Here is a 13,876-nt window from a genome sequence, read left to right on the forward strand (position 1 = left end):
CAACCTTGTTTTTTGTTGTGTGGTTCTTAGGTTCAGAATTTAACATTACGCAGCCAGAAGTTGGGTGTATTATCTAGCTCACAAAATGGTCCACCAAAAAGTACTAGTCAAACTCAGTCATTGACAATTTGTCATAACAAAACAACAGTGACCAGTTCTAAGATCAGCCAACGAGACCCTTCTCCAGAAAGTAATAAGAAAGGAGAGAGTCCAGGTCTGGAATCACGGAGCACAGCTGTCACCCGGACATCAAGTATTCACCAGTTAATAGCACCAGGTGGGAAAAACTTTTGTTGAAAATAATTGCATTATTCATTTTCTTCACAGGCCTAGCAAAACAAAAGATATCCATTACTTGAACAAGAATACTTTTAAAACATTATAAAGTGTGAATTTTATAAGTTAACAAAAGAATGTCTCAATAGTATAGCTTGAAAAAAGAAAAAGAGCCCAACAGTTAAAGCATTATAATAGATTTTTTTGGTCAGTTGACATTTGATTAACATCTTCATTGTGTGCTAGTCTCCTGTTGTATGGATAAAACCTGTTAGCTTTAAAAAAAAATTTGCCTGTGGTTTATTTAATATGCTTTACTTATCCAAAATTAAAAGCTTTTTTAAAAAGCAAGTATGTATTTTTCTTCAAAGTTGTGTCTAGTGGGAGGAATTTATCACTTTCCAAAAATAAGGATTATGCATAATTATTTTCCTCACCATATTGCTCTTTTTCCATCTTTGATTTCATCTTTGAGAGGAAGATGTCAGGGAACCAACGAAGTTGTTTTCAGTCTCGTCAGCCTTTGAAACCCGTGTCTGTTCCCTTTGCCATCTATAGATAATCTTCCTTTATAAAGTTCTTATGCTGAAAGTGTTAGGGCTGTGCAGAGTGAGTTTCCTTATCATGTCTTCTGTTCATCTCAGAATTTCTCAGTTTTGAGCTTTCTTCAACTCTAGTAGGATAAGGAATTATCTGCTTTCTGCTTTAAAGTTAGCACTATTTCCTTGTGTCATTGATTGCATTGTTTTTAAACTGGTTCCTGACCTTCTTTCATAGTTATAGCAGCTTGTGTCTCCCTCACGCTTGATCCTTTCTTTTGCTTCTTAAGCTTACTTAGATCTCTCCTATTCTTAATATATCTAGTGATAGTGGTCGTGAAGTCGCTCAGTCGTGTCCGACTCTTTGCGACCCCATGAACTGTAGCCTACCAGGTTCTTCCATCCGTGGGATTTTCCAGGCAAGAGCACTGGAGTGGGATATCTACATATGTTTTTATACTAGTTTAATTTGTTTATTGAAAGTGTGTGTGTGTGTGTGTCATGCACTGAGCTGGGCCCCTCATATATGTTACCTAAAAAAAAAAATCTTCCTTTGATCCAACCTCATCAGGTAAGTATCTTCTTTCTATCCTTTTATAATTTTGCATTACTTTTTATAATATATATATTTTACTGAAGTATAGTTGACTTACAATGTTTTAGGTGGAAAGCAAGGTGATTCAGTTATACAAATACACATATATTAGTTTTGAAATTATTTTCCATCATAGGTTATTACAAGATATTAACTATAATTCCCTTGACCATACAGTAAACCTTTGTTGCTTGTTGCATATCTACTTTTTAATTAGAAGTCTAGCATTCTATTCATACTAAGTCAAACAAGTGGAATCAAAATGTCATAATTTTTTTACTTAGACAAAAATTCATAAATTTTCTAAAATGTATATTATACATATTTATATGTAGACAAAAGCTTTTCTACTACACTTGATAAAGGCTTGAGAGACAATATTAAAAAAGAGATGGAGAAATTGGAGACTATAAACTGAATGAAATGGGAGCATTGAATATGAAATAGAAAAAATGAAACTGACTAGATAAAAGAAAAAGATCATCATATAGTCCAGTTATTTTTAAACATGATTGCTCATTAGAAATGTATCTGGAGCTCTGGAGAAAAAAATCAATACCTGAGCATTTGTATTTTTCAAAAAATTTCAAGATAATTCTGATAATGCATCTGCATTTTAAAAAGTGATTACAGGTTTTTCTATTAGATCCTAGTTTTGGTGAAATAGAGTTCTATTTTTCCATTGACCCATCATGATACAATGATATTAAGTGAATAATAGTTACATAGTCACAATAGTAAAAGATGTTTATCAGCTTTCATAATCAATAGCCAGACAAAAAATAAAAGATAATTACAGTTGAAGCTATAATAGGAACATGATTAGCCTAACAATATAAAATAATTACATACAATTTGGGGGGTCAAGCAGAGTGATGTGGTAAGTGGAAGTGCATACATGTACGTGTTTTCATCCATTCAGCCAATCTGTCTTTTGGTTGGTACGTTTAATCCATTTACATTTAGGGTAATTATCAATATGTATGATCCTATTACCATTTTCTTTATTGTCTTGGGTTTCTTTTCCTTGTTTTTTGTTTCCTACCTAGAGAAGTTAGTTCCTTTAGCATTTGTTGTAAAGCTGCTTTTGGTGGTGTTGAATTCTCTTAACTTTTGTCTGTCTGGAAAGCTTTTGATTTCTCCATAAAATCTGAAGGTAAGTCTTGCTGGGTCGAGTATTCTTGGTTGTAGGTTCTTACCATTCATCACTTAAAATAATCATGGCATTCCCTTTTGGCTTGTGGAGTTTCTGTTAAGAAATCAGCTGATAGCCTGGTGGGAGTTCCCTTGTATGTTATTTGCTTTTTTCCTTTGTTGCTTTTAATATTTTATCTCTGTGTTTAATTTTTGTCAGTTTGATTACTGTGTGTAATGGGGTGTTTCTCCTTGGGTTTACCCTTACTGGGACTCTGTGCTTCCTGGAGTTGATTGACTATTTCCTTTCCCATGTTAGGGAAGTTTTCAGCTATTATCCTTTCAAATATTTTCTTTCTCTCTTCTTCTGGGACCCCTAAAATGCGAATGTTGGTGCATTTAATGTTGTCGAAGAGGTCTCTTAGGCTGTCTTCATTTCTTTTCATTCTTTTTTCTATGTTTTGTTCTGTGGCAGTGATTTTCACCATTCTGTTCTCCAGATCGTTTATCTGTTTTTCTGCCTCAGTTATTCTGCTGTTGGTTCCTTCTAGTGTATTATTCTTCTTTGTTCTTTAGTTCTTCTAGGTCTTCGGTAAACATTTCTTACATCTTCTCAATCTTTGCCTCCATTCTTCTCCTGAGATCCTAGATTATCTTCACTACCATTATTCTGAATTTTTTTTCTGGAAGGTTGCCTGTCTCCACTTCATTGAGTTGTTTCTCTGGGGTTTTATCTTGTCTCTTCATCTGAGACATAACTTTCTGCTTTTTCATGCTGATTAACTTTCTGTCATATGGTTTTTGTTTTAGCTGCTATGAGACTGCTCCTTACTGCTGCTTCTGTCTGCCCTCTGATGAAAGAGGCTAAGAGGCTTGTGTAAACTTGATGGGAGGGACTGGCAAGGGAAAAATTAGGTCTTACTCTGGTGGGCAGGGCCTTGCTCAGTAAAGCTTTAATCCAGTTATCTGCTGATGGGTGGGGTTGTATTCCCTCCCTGGTAGTAGTTTGACCTGAGGTGACCCAGCCCTGGAGTGTGTGGGCTCTATGATAGGGTTAATGGCAAATTCCAAGAGGGTTTATGCCAATGAGTCTTTCCAGTGCCTCTGTGCCTGTGGTGAGCCCCTGCTGACCCATGCCTCCACAGGAGACCCTCCAACACTAGCAGGTAGTTTTGATTTCGGTTTTCTGTGGGGTCACGGCTCCTCTCCTCTGGGTCTTGGTGCGTGCAAAATTTTGTTTGTGCCCTCCAAGACTGGAGTCTGTTTCCCTCAGTACTCTGGAAGTCCTCTAATCAAATCCCACTGGCCCTCAAGGCCAGATTCCCTGGGGATTCCCAGTCCCTTTGTCGGATCCTCAGGCTGGGAAAACTGACATGGGGTTCAGAATCTTCACAATAGTGTGAGAACGTCTTTGGTATTTCTGTTCTCCAGTCTGTGGGTCACCCACCTGACAGTTATGGGATTTGATTTGATTGCGATTGTGCCCCTCCTACCATCTTGCTGCAGTTTCTTTTTCTTTGGACATGAGGTATATTTTTTTGACGTGTCCTTCTGTTGATGGTTGTTCAACAGCTAGTTGCTGTTTGATTTTGGTGCTCTCGCAGGAGGAGATGAGCACATGTCCTTCTGTTCCACCATCTTGAACCGCCCTCTATGCATTACTTCTTAAAGTTTCATTTTATTAATACACTGCTGAAGTTTGCCTTTCCTCCATCTAAACCTGTTTCTCTTTTCATATTTCCTCTGTGCTAATATTGCCAACTTTCTCTATATGACATAATCTCAAGATCTTGTTAGAATGTAAAAATAATAAATCCATCGATAGTGTGGTTACATGTGAAGTCTTCTTTATAAACATCTGGGTGCCAGGTCCTGCTGTCTGTATGGCCTGGTAACAGGATTTTTGTACTGTATTGTTTAGAGGGTTCTTAGCCTCATACCTGCCCCTGTCCAGTGTTTTGTTTTTTGGTTATTTTTGGCCACGCTGCATGGCTTGTGGAATTTCAGTTCCCTGACCAAGGGTTGAACCTTGGACGGTGCCGTCGGCAGTGAAAGCACAAAGTCCTATCCACTGGACTGCCCGGTAATTCCCTGGCCAGTGTTGATAGAAGGAGTTAGTGTGGAGAGGCAGTGACTCACTGTGCTTGGAATGACTGCTCGGGAAACTTTCTAGTGATTTCTATAGTTTAAATGGAGGGTAGGTTAATTTCCTTCCGAAGAGAAAGGTACAAAGTCTGTCAGGGTTAGTTCAAGCAAAGAGATTCACTTTTTGATTTTCAATCCCTTCGAACCCCCTAATACCTGGTTCTAAGTTGGCAAGGCAGCAGTTATAATTTTTCTGCCCTTTTAGGTTTTCTCCTCTTGCTGGTGGGGTATTAGTCTTAAGCTAAAATTTTTTTTTTAGATTCTTGATTTGGTAATTTGTCCTTTTCTTCAATTGGAAAAATGTTTGCTCTTGCAGTTCACTTCCAAATATTAAAAAATCTACTTGTGTTCTAACATAATATGCAGTCTAATATTTATTATAATAGACATGTTTATTATTTCCTTACATACATTTCTAGGGTGCTAAAATCATTTACTTTTCTTCACCATTTCTTGAGAGTGGAATTCCTGCTTGATATTTATTAATCCTTTTCTTAATATATAAAATAAAGGCAAACTTTAACCAAATATCTGGAAATTATCATGAGCTGTATTAGAACTCAAGTTTTTTAGTAGTTTTTTAGAGCTTTTATGAAATCTAGTTTAAAAAATATGCTTAATTGTTGCAGATATTAATGAAGTATGTAGAAGGACTTAATGAAAGCCTAATTAGTCTGCTTAGATTGCCATTAAACAATACCATAGACTAGGTAGCTTAAACGACAGAAATTGATCTTCTCACAGTTCTGAAGGATGGAAAGCTCGGGCTCAAAAGCCGGCAGCGTTTGGTCTTTGGTGAGCGCTTTCTCCCAGGTGTGCAGGTGGCTGCCGCCTTGTATGTCCTCATGTGGTCTTCCTTCTGAGTGTGAGAAGAGGACAGCAGGTCTTCCTATTGGGTCAGGGTCTTGCCCGTTGACCTCATTTAACCGTTATTATTTCCTTAGAGGCCCCATTACCAAATACAGTCACAGTAAGGGTTAGGAATTGAACATATGAATTTTGGGGGACACAAACATTTGGACCATAGTTGGAACCCAGACTCAGCTAAGACTCTGGCTTCTTTTATACCCAGTGCTGCCCCTTAATAGCTAGGTGATTGCAGGCAAGTCACTTCACTATTGAAAGTTTCTTCACCTGAAATATATTGGATTGGTAGAGTACCTATCTTACCTCATGGGGTTGTAGTAACTGGAGTGAAATGATATATTTAATAATTTGCAATAATACAATTATTTGCCATAATAAAAGGTTCTTTGTATGTAGACTACCTGACAATATTAAAGTGTTTGTTAAAATAAGAAAAATTAACAAATGTCAAATTCTCCAGAACACCAAGACTTTTCTTATACAGAAGTATTGTTTAAGGTATTCTCACAGTTATTCTATAGTATATGTGCTTGTCAATTGGACTTTAGGACTAATATAAAATATATAGACACATTCTGATGTCTGATCAAAGAAAAGTGTAGGTGAAAGGATAACTGTTACTCTAGTGAATTACCTCTCTAGAAAACAAAGTTTGCTCACTTGCTAGAGCACAGAGAGACTTTTTATTCCTGTGACTATAGTCTCCACTGTATTTCAAGAATATGGTAAATCTTAATTATAACTTAAAAAATTGAAGTAAAGTGGGCCTTTGCTATTATGCTCACAAAACCTCTATTTCCTTATCTGTAAAAGGACAATAATGATATCTACTCCACAGGCATTTTGTAAGTACAAAGAAAAGTTAGGTGAAAGCATCTTAAGCCCCTCAGTGGAAAGGTACTCTATAGAAAGCCAAGATTTCATTGACTGTAATATAGAGTGTTTACCAACACATTTATAAGATGGTGACGTAAAATTTTCAGTCTTAGTTTGAAATGCTAGTCTAGTTATATGAAGAAATGCTAGTCTAGTTATATGAAGATTATTGTCTAATTTCCATTTTGGTTTCAACAATGCTTGGGTATTTGTTAAACTTTCTAAATGTTTCTTTCTTGAGATGTTAATCAGATGTTAATTTCTTTAAAGAATCTCCAGAATTTTAAATAATAACCAAATGCAAAAAGATTGAAATAAGTTGTTAGAATTTTTTATAACGTTTTTGTCGTAAATGTGGTTCAGTGTAAAAATAAAAGGCGTTACAGTCTGAGATTAAGAAAAAAATTTTGTCTTTAGGTTTGTTTTAAATGTGATAATTGATACATGAATTTAATATTAAGCAGTCTTTCCAGTTTATCTTCTAGTGAACCCAGTTTCCATTATTTAGATAGGATTTTATCAGCATCTCCCTCTATGTAAACATATGCACCAGTATACAGAAGAGGCATGATGATGTGGAAACCACTTAGTACTTGATTTTGCTAATTCTTATATATATGTGTGTGTGTATATATATATACTTTTTTTCCTGTTATGAGTGACTCCCTTGTGGAAAAAACTACTGTTATTACTTACAGATTCAGTTCAGTTCAGTTCAGTCGCTCAGTCATGTCCGACTCTTTGCGACCCCATGAATCGCAGCACGCAGGCCTCCCTGTCCATCACCAACTCCCGGAGTTCACTGAGACTCACGTCCATCGAGTCAATGATGCCATCCAGCCATCTCATCCTCCATCGTCCCCTTCTCCTCCTGCCCCCAATCCCTCCCAGCATCAGAGTCTTTTCCAGTGAGTCAACTCTTCGCATGAGGTGGCCAAAGTACTGCAGTTTCAGCTTTAGCATCATTCCTTCCAAAGAAATCCCAGGGCTGATCTCCTTCAGAATGGACTGGTTGGATCTCCTTGCAGTCCAAGGGACTCTCAAGAGTCTTCTCCAACACCACAGGTCAAAAGCATCAATTCTTCGGTGCTCAGCTTTCTTCACAGTCCAACTCTCACATCCATACATGACCACAGGAAAAACCATAGCCTTGACTAGACGGAACTTTGTTGGCGAAGTAATGTCTCTGCTTTTGAATATGCTATCTAGGTTGGTCATAACTTTCCTTCCAAGGAGTAAGTGTCTTTTAATTTCATGGCTGCAGTCACCATCTGCAGTGATTTTGGAGCCCAGAAAAATAAAGTCTGACACTGTTTCCACTGTTTCCCCATCTATTTCCCATGAAGTGATGGGACCAGATGCCATAATCTTCATTTTCTGAATGTTGAGTTTTAAGCCAACTTTTTCACTCTCCTCTTTCACCTTCATCAAGAGGCTTTTTAGTTCCTCTTCACTTTCTGCCATAAGGGTGGTGTCATCTGTATATCTGAGGTTATTGATATTTCTCCCAGCAATCTTGATTCCAGCTTGTGCTTCTTCCAGCCCAGTGTTTCTCATGATGTACTCTGCATAGAAGTTAAATAAGCAGGGTGACAATATACAGCCTTGACATACTCCTTTTCCTATTTGGAACCAGTCTGTTGTTCCATGTCCAGTTCTAACTGTTGCTTCCTGATCTGCATACAGGTTTCTCAAGAGGCAGGTCAGGTGGTCTGGTATTCCCATCTCTTTCAGAATTTTCCACAGTTTATTGTGATCCACACAGTCAAAGGCTTTGGCATAGTCAATAAAGCAGAAATGGATGTTTTTCTGGAACTCTCTTGCTTTTTCCGTGATCCAGCGGATGTTGGCAGTTGGATCTCTGGTTCCTCTGCCTTTTCTAAAACCAGCTTGAACATCAGGAAGTCACGGTTCACATATTGCTGAAGCCTGGCTTGGAGAATTTTGAGCGTTACTTTACTAGCGTGTGAGATGAGTGCAATTGTGCGGTAGTTTGAGCATTCTTTGGCATTGCCTTTCTTTGGGATTGGAATGAAAACTGACCTTTTCCAGTCCTATGGCCACTGCTGAGTTTTCCAAATTTGCTGGCATATTGAGTGCAGCACTTTCACAGCATCATCTTCCAGGATTTGAAATAGCTCTACTGGAATTCCATCAGCTCCACTAGGTTTGTTCGTAGTGAATGCTTTCTAAGGCCCACTTGACTTCACATTCCAGGATGTCTGGCTCTAGGTGAGTGATCACACCATCGTGGTTATCTTGGTCGTGAAGATCTTTTTTGTACAGTTCTTCTGTGTATTTTTGCCACCTCTTCTTATCTTCTGCTAGGTTTGTACAATTTCTGTCCTTTATCGAGCCCATCTTTGCATGAAATGTTCCCTTGCTATCTAATTTTCTTGAAGAGATCTCTAGTCTTTCCCATTCTGTTGTTTTCCTCTCTTTCTTTGCATTGATCGCTGAGGAGGGCTTTCTTATCTCTTCTTGCTATTCTTTGGAATTCTGCATTCAGATGCTTATATTTTTCCTTTTCTCCTTTGCTTTTCGCTTCTCTTCTTTTCACAGCTATTTGTATGGCCTCCCCAGACAGCCATTTTGCTTTTTTGCATCTTTTCCATGGGGATGGTCTTGATCCCTGTCTCCTGTACAGTGTCACGAACCTCAGTCCATAGTTCATCAGGCACTGTATCTATCAGATCTAGGCCCTTAAATCTATTTCTCACTCCACTGTATAATCATAAGGGATTTGATTTAGGTCATACCTGAATGGTCTAGTGGTTTTCCCTACTGTCTTCAATTTCAGTCTGAATTTGGCAATCAGGAGTTCGTGGTCTGAGCCACAGTCAGCTCCTGGTCTTGTTTTTGTTGACTGTACAGATTACTGTAGGGTTTTGTGAGTGTGGGTAAGAAGAGAAGTAAACCAAGATCCTTTATCTAGACAGCATGACTGACGGTATTATTTTTTCGGCAAGCAATACTAGTGCTCTCCTAGATTTGGAATGGCCTCTGAAATTTCGTTTCACCATGGTTAAATTTCATTTAATCATGTTGTAGGAGTTACGAACGTGTTTTGCTTAACTGAATTAACTTTTTATACAAAAATTTTCCTGGATCAAATAGTACCAACTGTTTATCTTGGTTTAAATTTGGGAATTTATTTTGAAAGCTTTTAAGTAATTGACTGTTAGCTGGAAGAATGTTTAGACATGGATTAAAAAGGATGCAATCTTTATTTTATGATTTTAGAGTTATCATAGTATAATATAAAGATATTATACTTGTTAATAAGCTCTTCTTGCCAAAGAATGATTCAAGTGGATACACTTTGTTAAAAGTTATTGGAAATATTTTATGACCTTTAAAATTTAATAAGAATAAATCATGTGTAAATTCAGATTTATATCAGTTGTTTTAGGCAGTTTTCTTTTGGAACTTATCACAGTGTCGTTTATTTTTTGACATTACGTAGTTTTTCAAGGAAAAGTTGTCATTACATTTTCAAATCATTCTTATTAGGAAGACTTGTTATAGATTCTTGATGTGAAAACTTTCCTCCTTTAGATTTATTTTAAAATTTAATGTTTTTGAAATAAAGACTAATTGTCATTTTTTTCTCTTGTAGCATCATATCCTCCAATTCAGCCTCATCCTCTAATAAAACATCAGCAGATTCCTCTTCATTCACCACCTCCCAAAGTTTCCCATCATCAGCTGATACTACAACAGCAGCAACAACAAATTCAGCCAATCACACTTCAAAGTCCAACTCAAGACCCACCGCCCTCCCAGCACTGTATACCACTCCAAAACCACGGCCTGCCTCCAGCGCCCAGCAGTGCCCAGTCACAGCATTGTTCACCAATTCAGAGTCATCCCCCTCCTCTAGCACTGTCTCCTAGCCAGTCACAGTCAGCACAGCAGTCTGTAGTGGTGTCTCCTCCTCCACCTCATTCACCAAGTCAGTCTCCTACTATAATTATTCATCCACAAGCACTTATTCAGCCACACCCTCTTGTGTCATCAGCTCTCCAGCCAGGGTCAAACTTGCAGCAGTCCACTGCTAATCAGGTGCAGCCTACAGCACAGCTGAATCTTCCATCCCACCTTCCACTTCCAGCTTCCCCTGTTGTACACATTGGTCCAGTTCAGCAGTCCGCCTTGGTGTCCCCAGGTCAGCAGATTGTGTCTCCAACATCACACCAGCAGTATTCAACCCTGCAGTCCTCTCCAATCCCAATTGCAACCCCTCCACAGATGTCGACATCACCTCCAGCTCAGATTCCACCACTGCCCCTGCAGTCTATGCAGTCTTTACAAGTGCAGCCTGAAATTCTATCCCAGGGTCAGGTTTTGGTGCAGAATGCTTTGGTGTCTGAAGAGGAGCTTCCAGCTGCAGAAGCTTTGGTCCAGTTGCCATTTCAGACTCTTCCTCCTCCACAGACTGTTGCGGTAAACCTACAAGTACAACCACCAGCACCCGTTGATCCACCAGTGGTAAGCCCTTGGAAGCTCTTTGACTTTCTTGCTGAACTGAAAGTAAACAGTTTTCTCCCATGTTGTGTTTTATCATTTAGATCTAAATGCCTATGAATTTAAAAAGCTTGAAATTTCCATCTGTCAGTGTCTGACATACATGCTGTATGGGCCAAAAAAAATGCCATTTGTTGTAGTATGGTTGCATGCTTGATAATTTGTGATGGTTATTAAAGTCCCTCGTTAATTTTATTACTATTTAAACAAATCCATCTGCTATCTTTACAGAGTTGATTTTTTTTCCCCAAGGGAATGCATTTGAACCAGTGTCATCTGCACAAAGTTTTTTCTCTTAAGGTGATTATCCTTCATAGATCCCTTTGTTGGCTTGTATGTTCTTAAACGTATGGTTTATCTAGCTAACCTTTTTGGTTGTATGCATTCTGCAGTTATAGGCCGTTATGGGGCTTTTGCATCAAGGTGGAGGTATGCTTGTATGATGTAATTTTTTGGTAAACTTATATTTTATAATTAAAATTTTGTAAAAAAAAAAAAAAAAGTTATTCTAGGAAAGAATCCAACTTTGCAGATACTAACTGTAGTCCATCTTTCAGAATTATAACTTCTGATTTTTAAATTTCTACTAAGGGAAAACATACACTTGAAATATTTCTCATCTAAAAAGCTAAGAAGGATGAGTTGAATACTGAGAATAAAAAAATTCACTGAGAGGAGTAAAAGTTTTGAATAACTGAGACTGTGGTAAAATTTATCAAAATAAACCTCTAAAAATGGCACATATTGCCCAGAAAGCAATTATTCTGTAAAATTATTCTGTAAAAACATTGTCTTTTAAACATTCTATAAAGGACATTTATAAAATAATTTATAATAAAATTGAAATAAGGTCTCTAAATGTTAGAATGATCAAATTTATAACTGAGGAAAACAATTTTCCCAAAGGAGATTTATATCAACCTTCACTGAAGAGATCTTATCACTTAAATACAAATAACCATTAGCTCAGAAAGGAAAAGAGTTTCAAAGTTTGTTCCTTAATGGAAAACATTTTGATTCTCGGGATACAAATTTATAGATTCTTCATTCTTGTCATTCTGACCAATAAGCATGAAGAGGTTGAATTCCACTTTTATTCAGAACAGAACTTGGCAAAGGTAACAGTGGGCATCTAGAAATAAGTTTGCATTTCATTATTTTCTTTTAATGGATTTTGAAGAGTTTACAATGGATAATGTAACATAAAAACACAGTCTTTAAGCTGTACAGTACCTTCAAAGAAATCAAACTTAATTTGAATTTATGTTCTCAATTTCTAGTTCAGTGGATTGGCTTTTAACAAGTAAAAAATAAAGTTCCTCTCTATGCCTTTTATTTTTCTAATTATTTTTGTTAGGGCAAATCTTGGAGGACTCTTGGGGATAGAAATATCAAAAACAGAACACTTGCATTAAATTAAAGCTAAAAATCTAAGATCTTGTTAATTTCTGCCCTCTATTAATTTTGTGTTTTTTCCTTAAAATTTATGTTACCTAATTTTTGGAATTTTTTTCATGAGAAGAGTAGTTTTCTTTGCTATCACTGGTATGGTTATATTTGCTATATATGTTTCCATGTTACTTTTGTTTTACTTTTGAGTACCATAGCCTGTTATTACCTTGCTGTATTTTTCTTTTATTACCTTTATCAAGTCTATTTTTTTAACAACAGATTTCTTCATGAATTACTCATTCCTTCACAGTTTCCAGGTTGTTTCAAATGTTTAAAGGTAGAGAGCTGTTTACTTGTAAAGAGAAATAATAGGTATTTACTTCTAAATAATAGATGTGAAACTTTCAAACATAAGTGTGAATTTTCAAAATAAAATCAGTATTTTTTAAAAGATTTTTAATTGATATTTGGGTATGATAAATAGGATATGATGAGTGTAGATAATTTAGAACTAATAAATGTTTTCCACAGTTTATTTAGGGAAGGGAGACAGATGAGGCTGATGTACTTTGAGGTAAGTTTGGCAGCCATTGTTAGTTATAGAATAGTTATGAACTAAAGAGAAATTGTAATATACAGGTTCCAAATGATCTTGTGAGCAAAACCTTCACTTCTTTGCTTTATTCAGTCTTTTAGTTATTGTACTTCGTTTTTTATGTTGATGGTACCAGGTGTCTGACAGGTCTGTTTTTGCCTACTTCTTTTATTCTTTATTTTGGCTTCACGTGGGAGATTTAGAATTAAGTATGTATAGTTAGGTTTACTTGTAAGGAATGAAAAGTATTTTACAGGATTGTTTGATGGATTATTTCAGAATATGCTATCTGTATTTGCCTCTTTTAATCCTTTAAAACTCTTTTCCTATTTTTTTTTTAAATCAGAATTCTGTGCATGATCTCCATGATCTTTGATTCCTTAAAAGCTATTGTAGTAGCTGTTTGAAAACTTGTGACAGCATTAATATTAAAAAGTTTTCAGTACTTAAGGAAAAGATGCCCTGTGTAAGAAGAGTAATTAGCTAATAAAGGAATGCTGCATAGTTACAACTGAACTAGTGTAGTTGATAAAACTGTTACTTGTGTAATTACCTATGCATCAACATCCCCACCACTCTGCCAAATTAAGGTAATGACCACTGCAGCAGATGCCCCTCACTAGAAGTTTTTTTTTGTTTTTACTTTAACCCCCAGGACTTTTTTTTGGATGACTTTGCTTATATTGGACATTATCATCATTTAAGAAAATTTATCATGAACAGATAATAGCAGCTATCATTCTTGCATTGTACAATAACCAACGACCGCTTTCACTACCGAGGATCCAAACACGAGGCAAGGACTCTCTCTTGGTGGAACAGGTTTTCAGATGCAGGGTTGAGAGCAAATAACTTTTTTAAAATGTTGCCAACTTAGTAGCTGATTCAGATCACAACTCTGAATATTATATTTATATAAAATTAGCAGTA

The 13,876-nt window shown here is 36.7% G+C and overlaps 1 protein-coding gene across 10 annotated transcripts in view; it reads left to right on the plus strand.

Annotated features, from left to right (window-relative positions):
* The window catches only part of PHC3 (polyhomeotic homolog 3), an 82,553-nt gene that overhangs the window by 33,494 nt on the left and 35,183 nt on the right, over nt 1–13,876 (plus strand). For 9 of the 10 annotated variants that reach the window (XM_025288366.3, XM_025288341.3, XM_025288337.3 and 6 more), the window contains 3 exons: nt 31–277; nt 10,052–10,923; nt 11,212–11,259. In XM_025288366.3, the coding sequence (XP_025144151.1) occupies nt 31–277; nt 10,052–10,923; nt 11,212–11,259 (1,167 nt within the window). The remainder of the gene's footprint in view (nt 1–30; nt 278–10,051; nt 10,924–11,211; nt 11,260–13,876) is intronic. The other variant, XM_006057457.4, reaches the window with a different exon arrangement.

The sequence above is a fragment of the Bubalus bubalis genome, chromosome 1 (genome assembly GCF_019923935.1).
Source record: "Bubalus bubalis isolate 160015118507 breed Murrah chromosome 1, NDDB_SH_1, whole genome shotgun sequence".
Classification (NCBI taxonomy): Eukaryota; Metazoa; Chordata; class Mammalia; order Artiodactyla; family Bovidae; genus Bubalus; species Bubalus bubalis.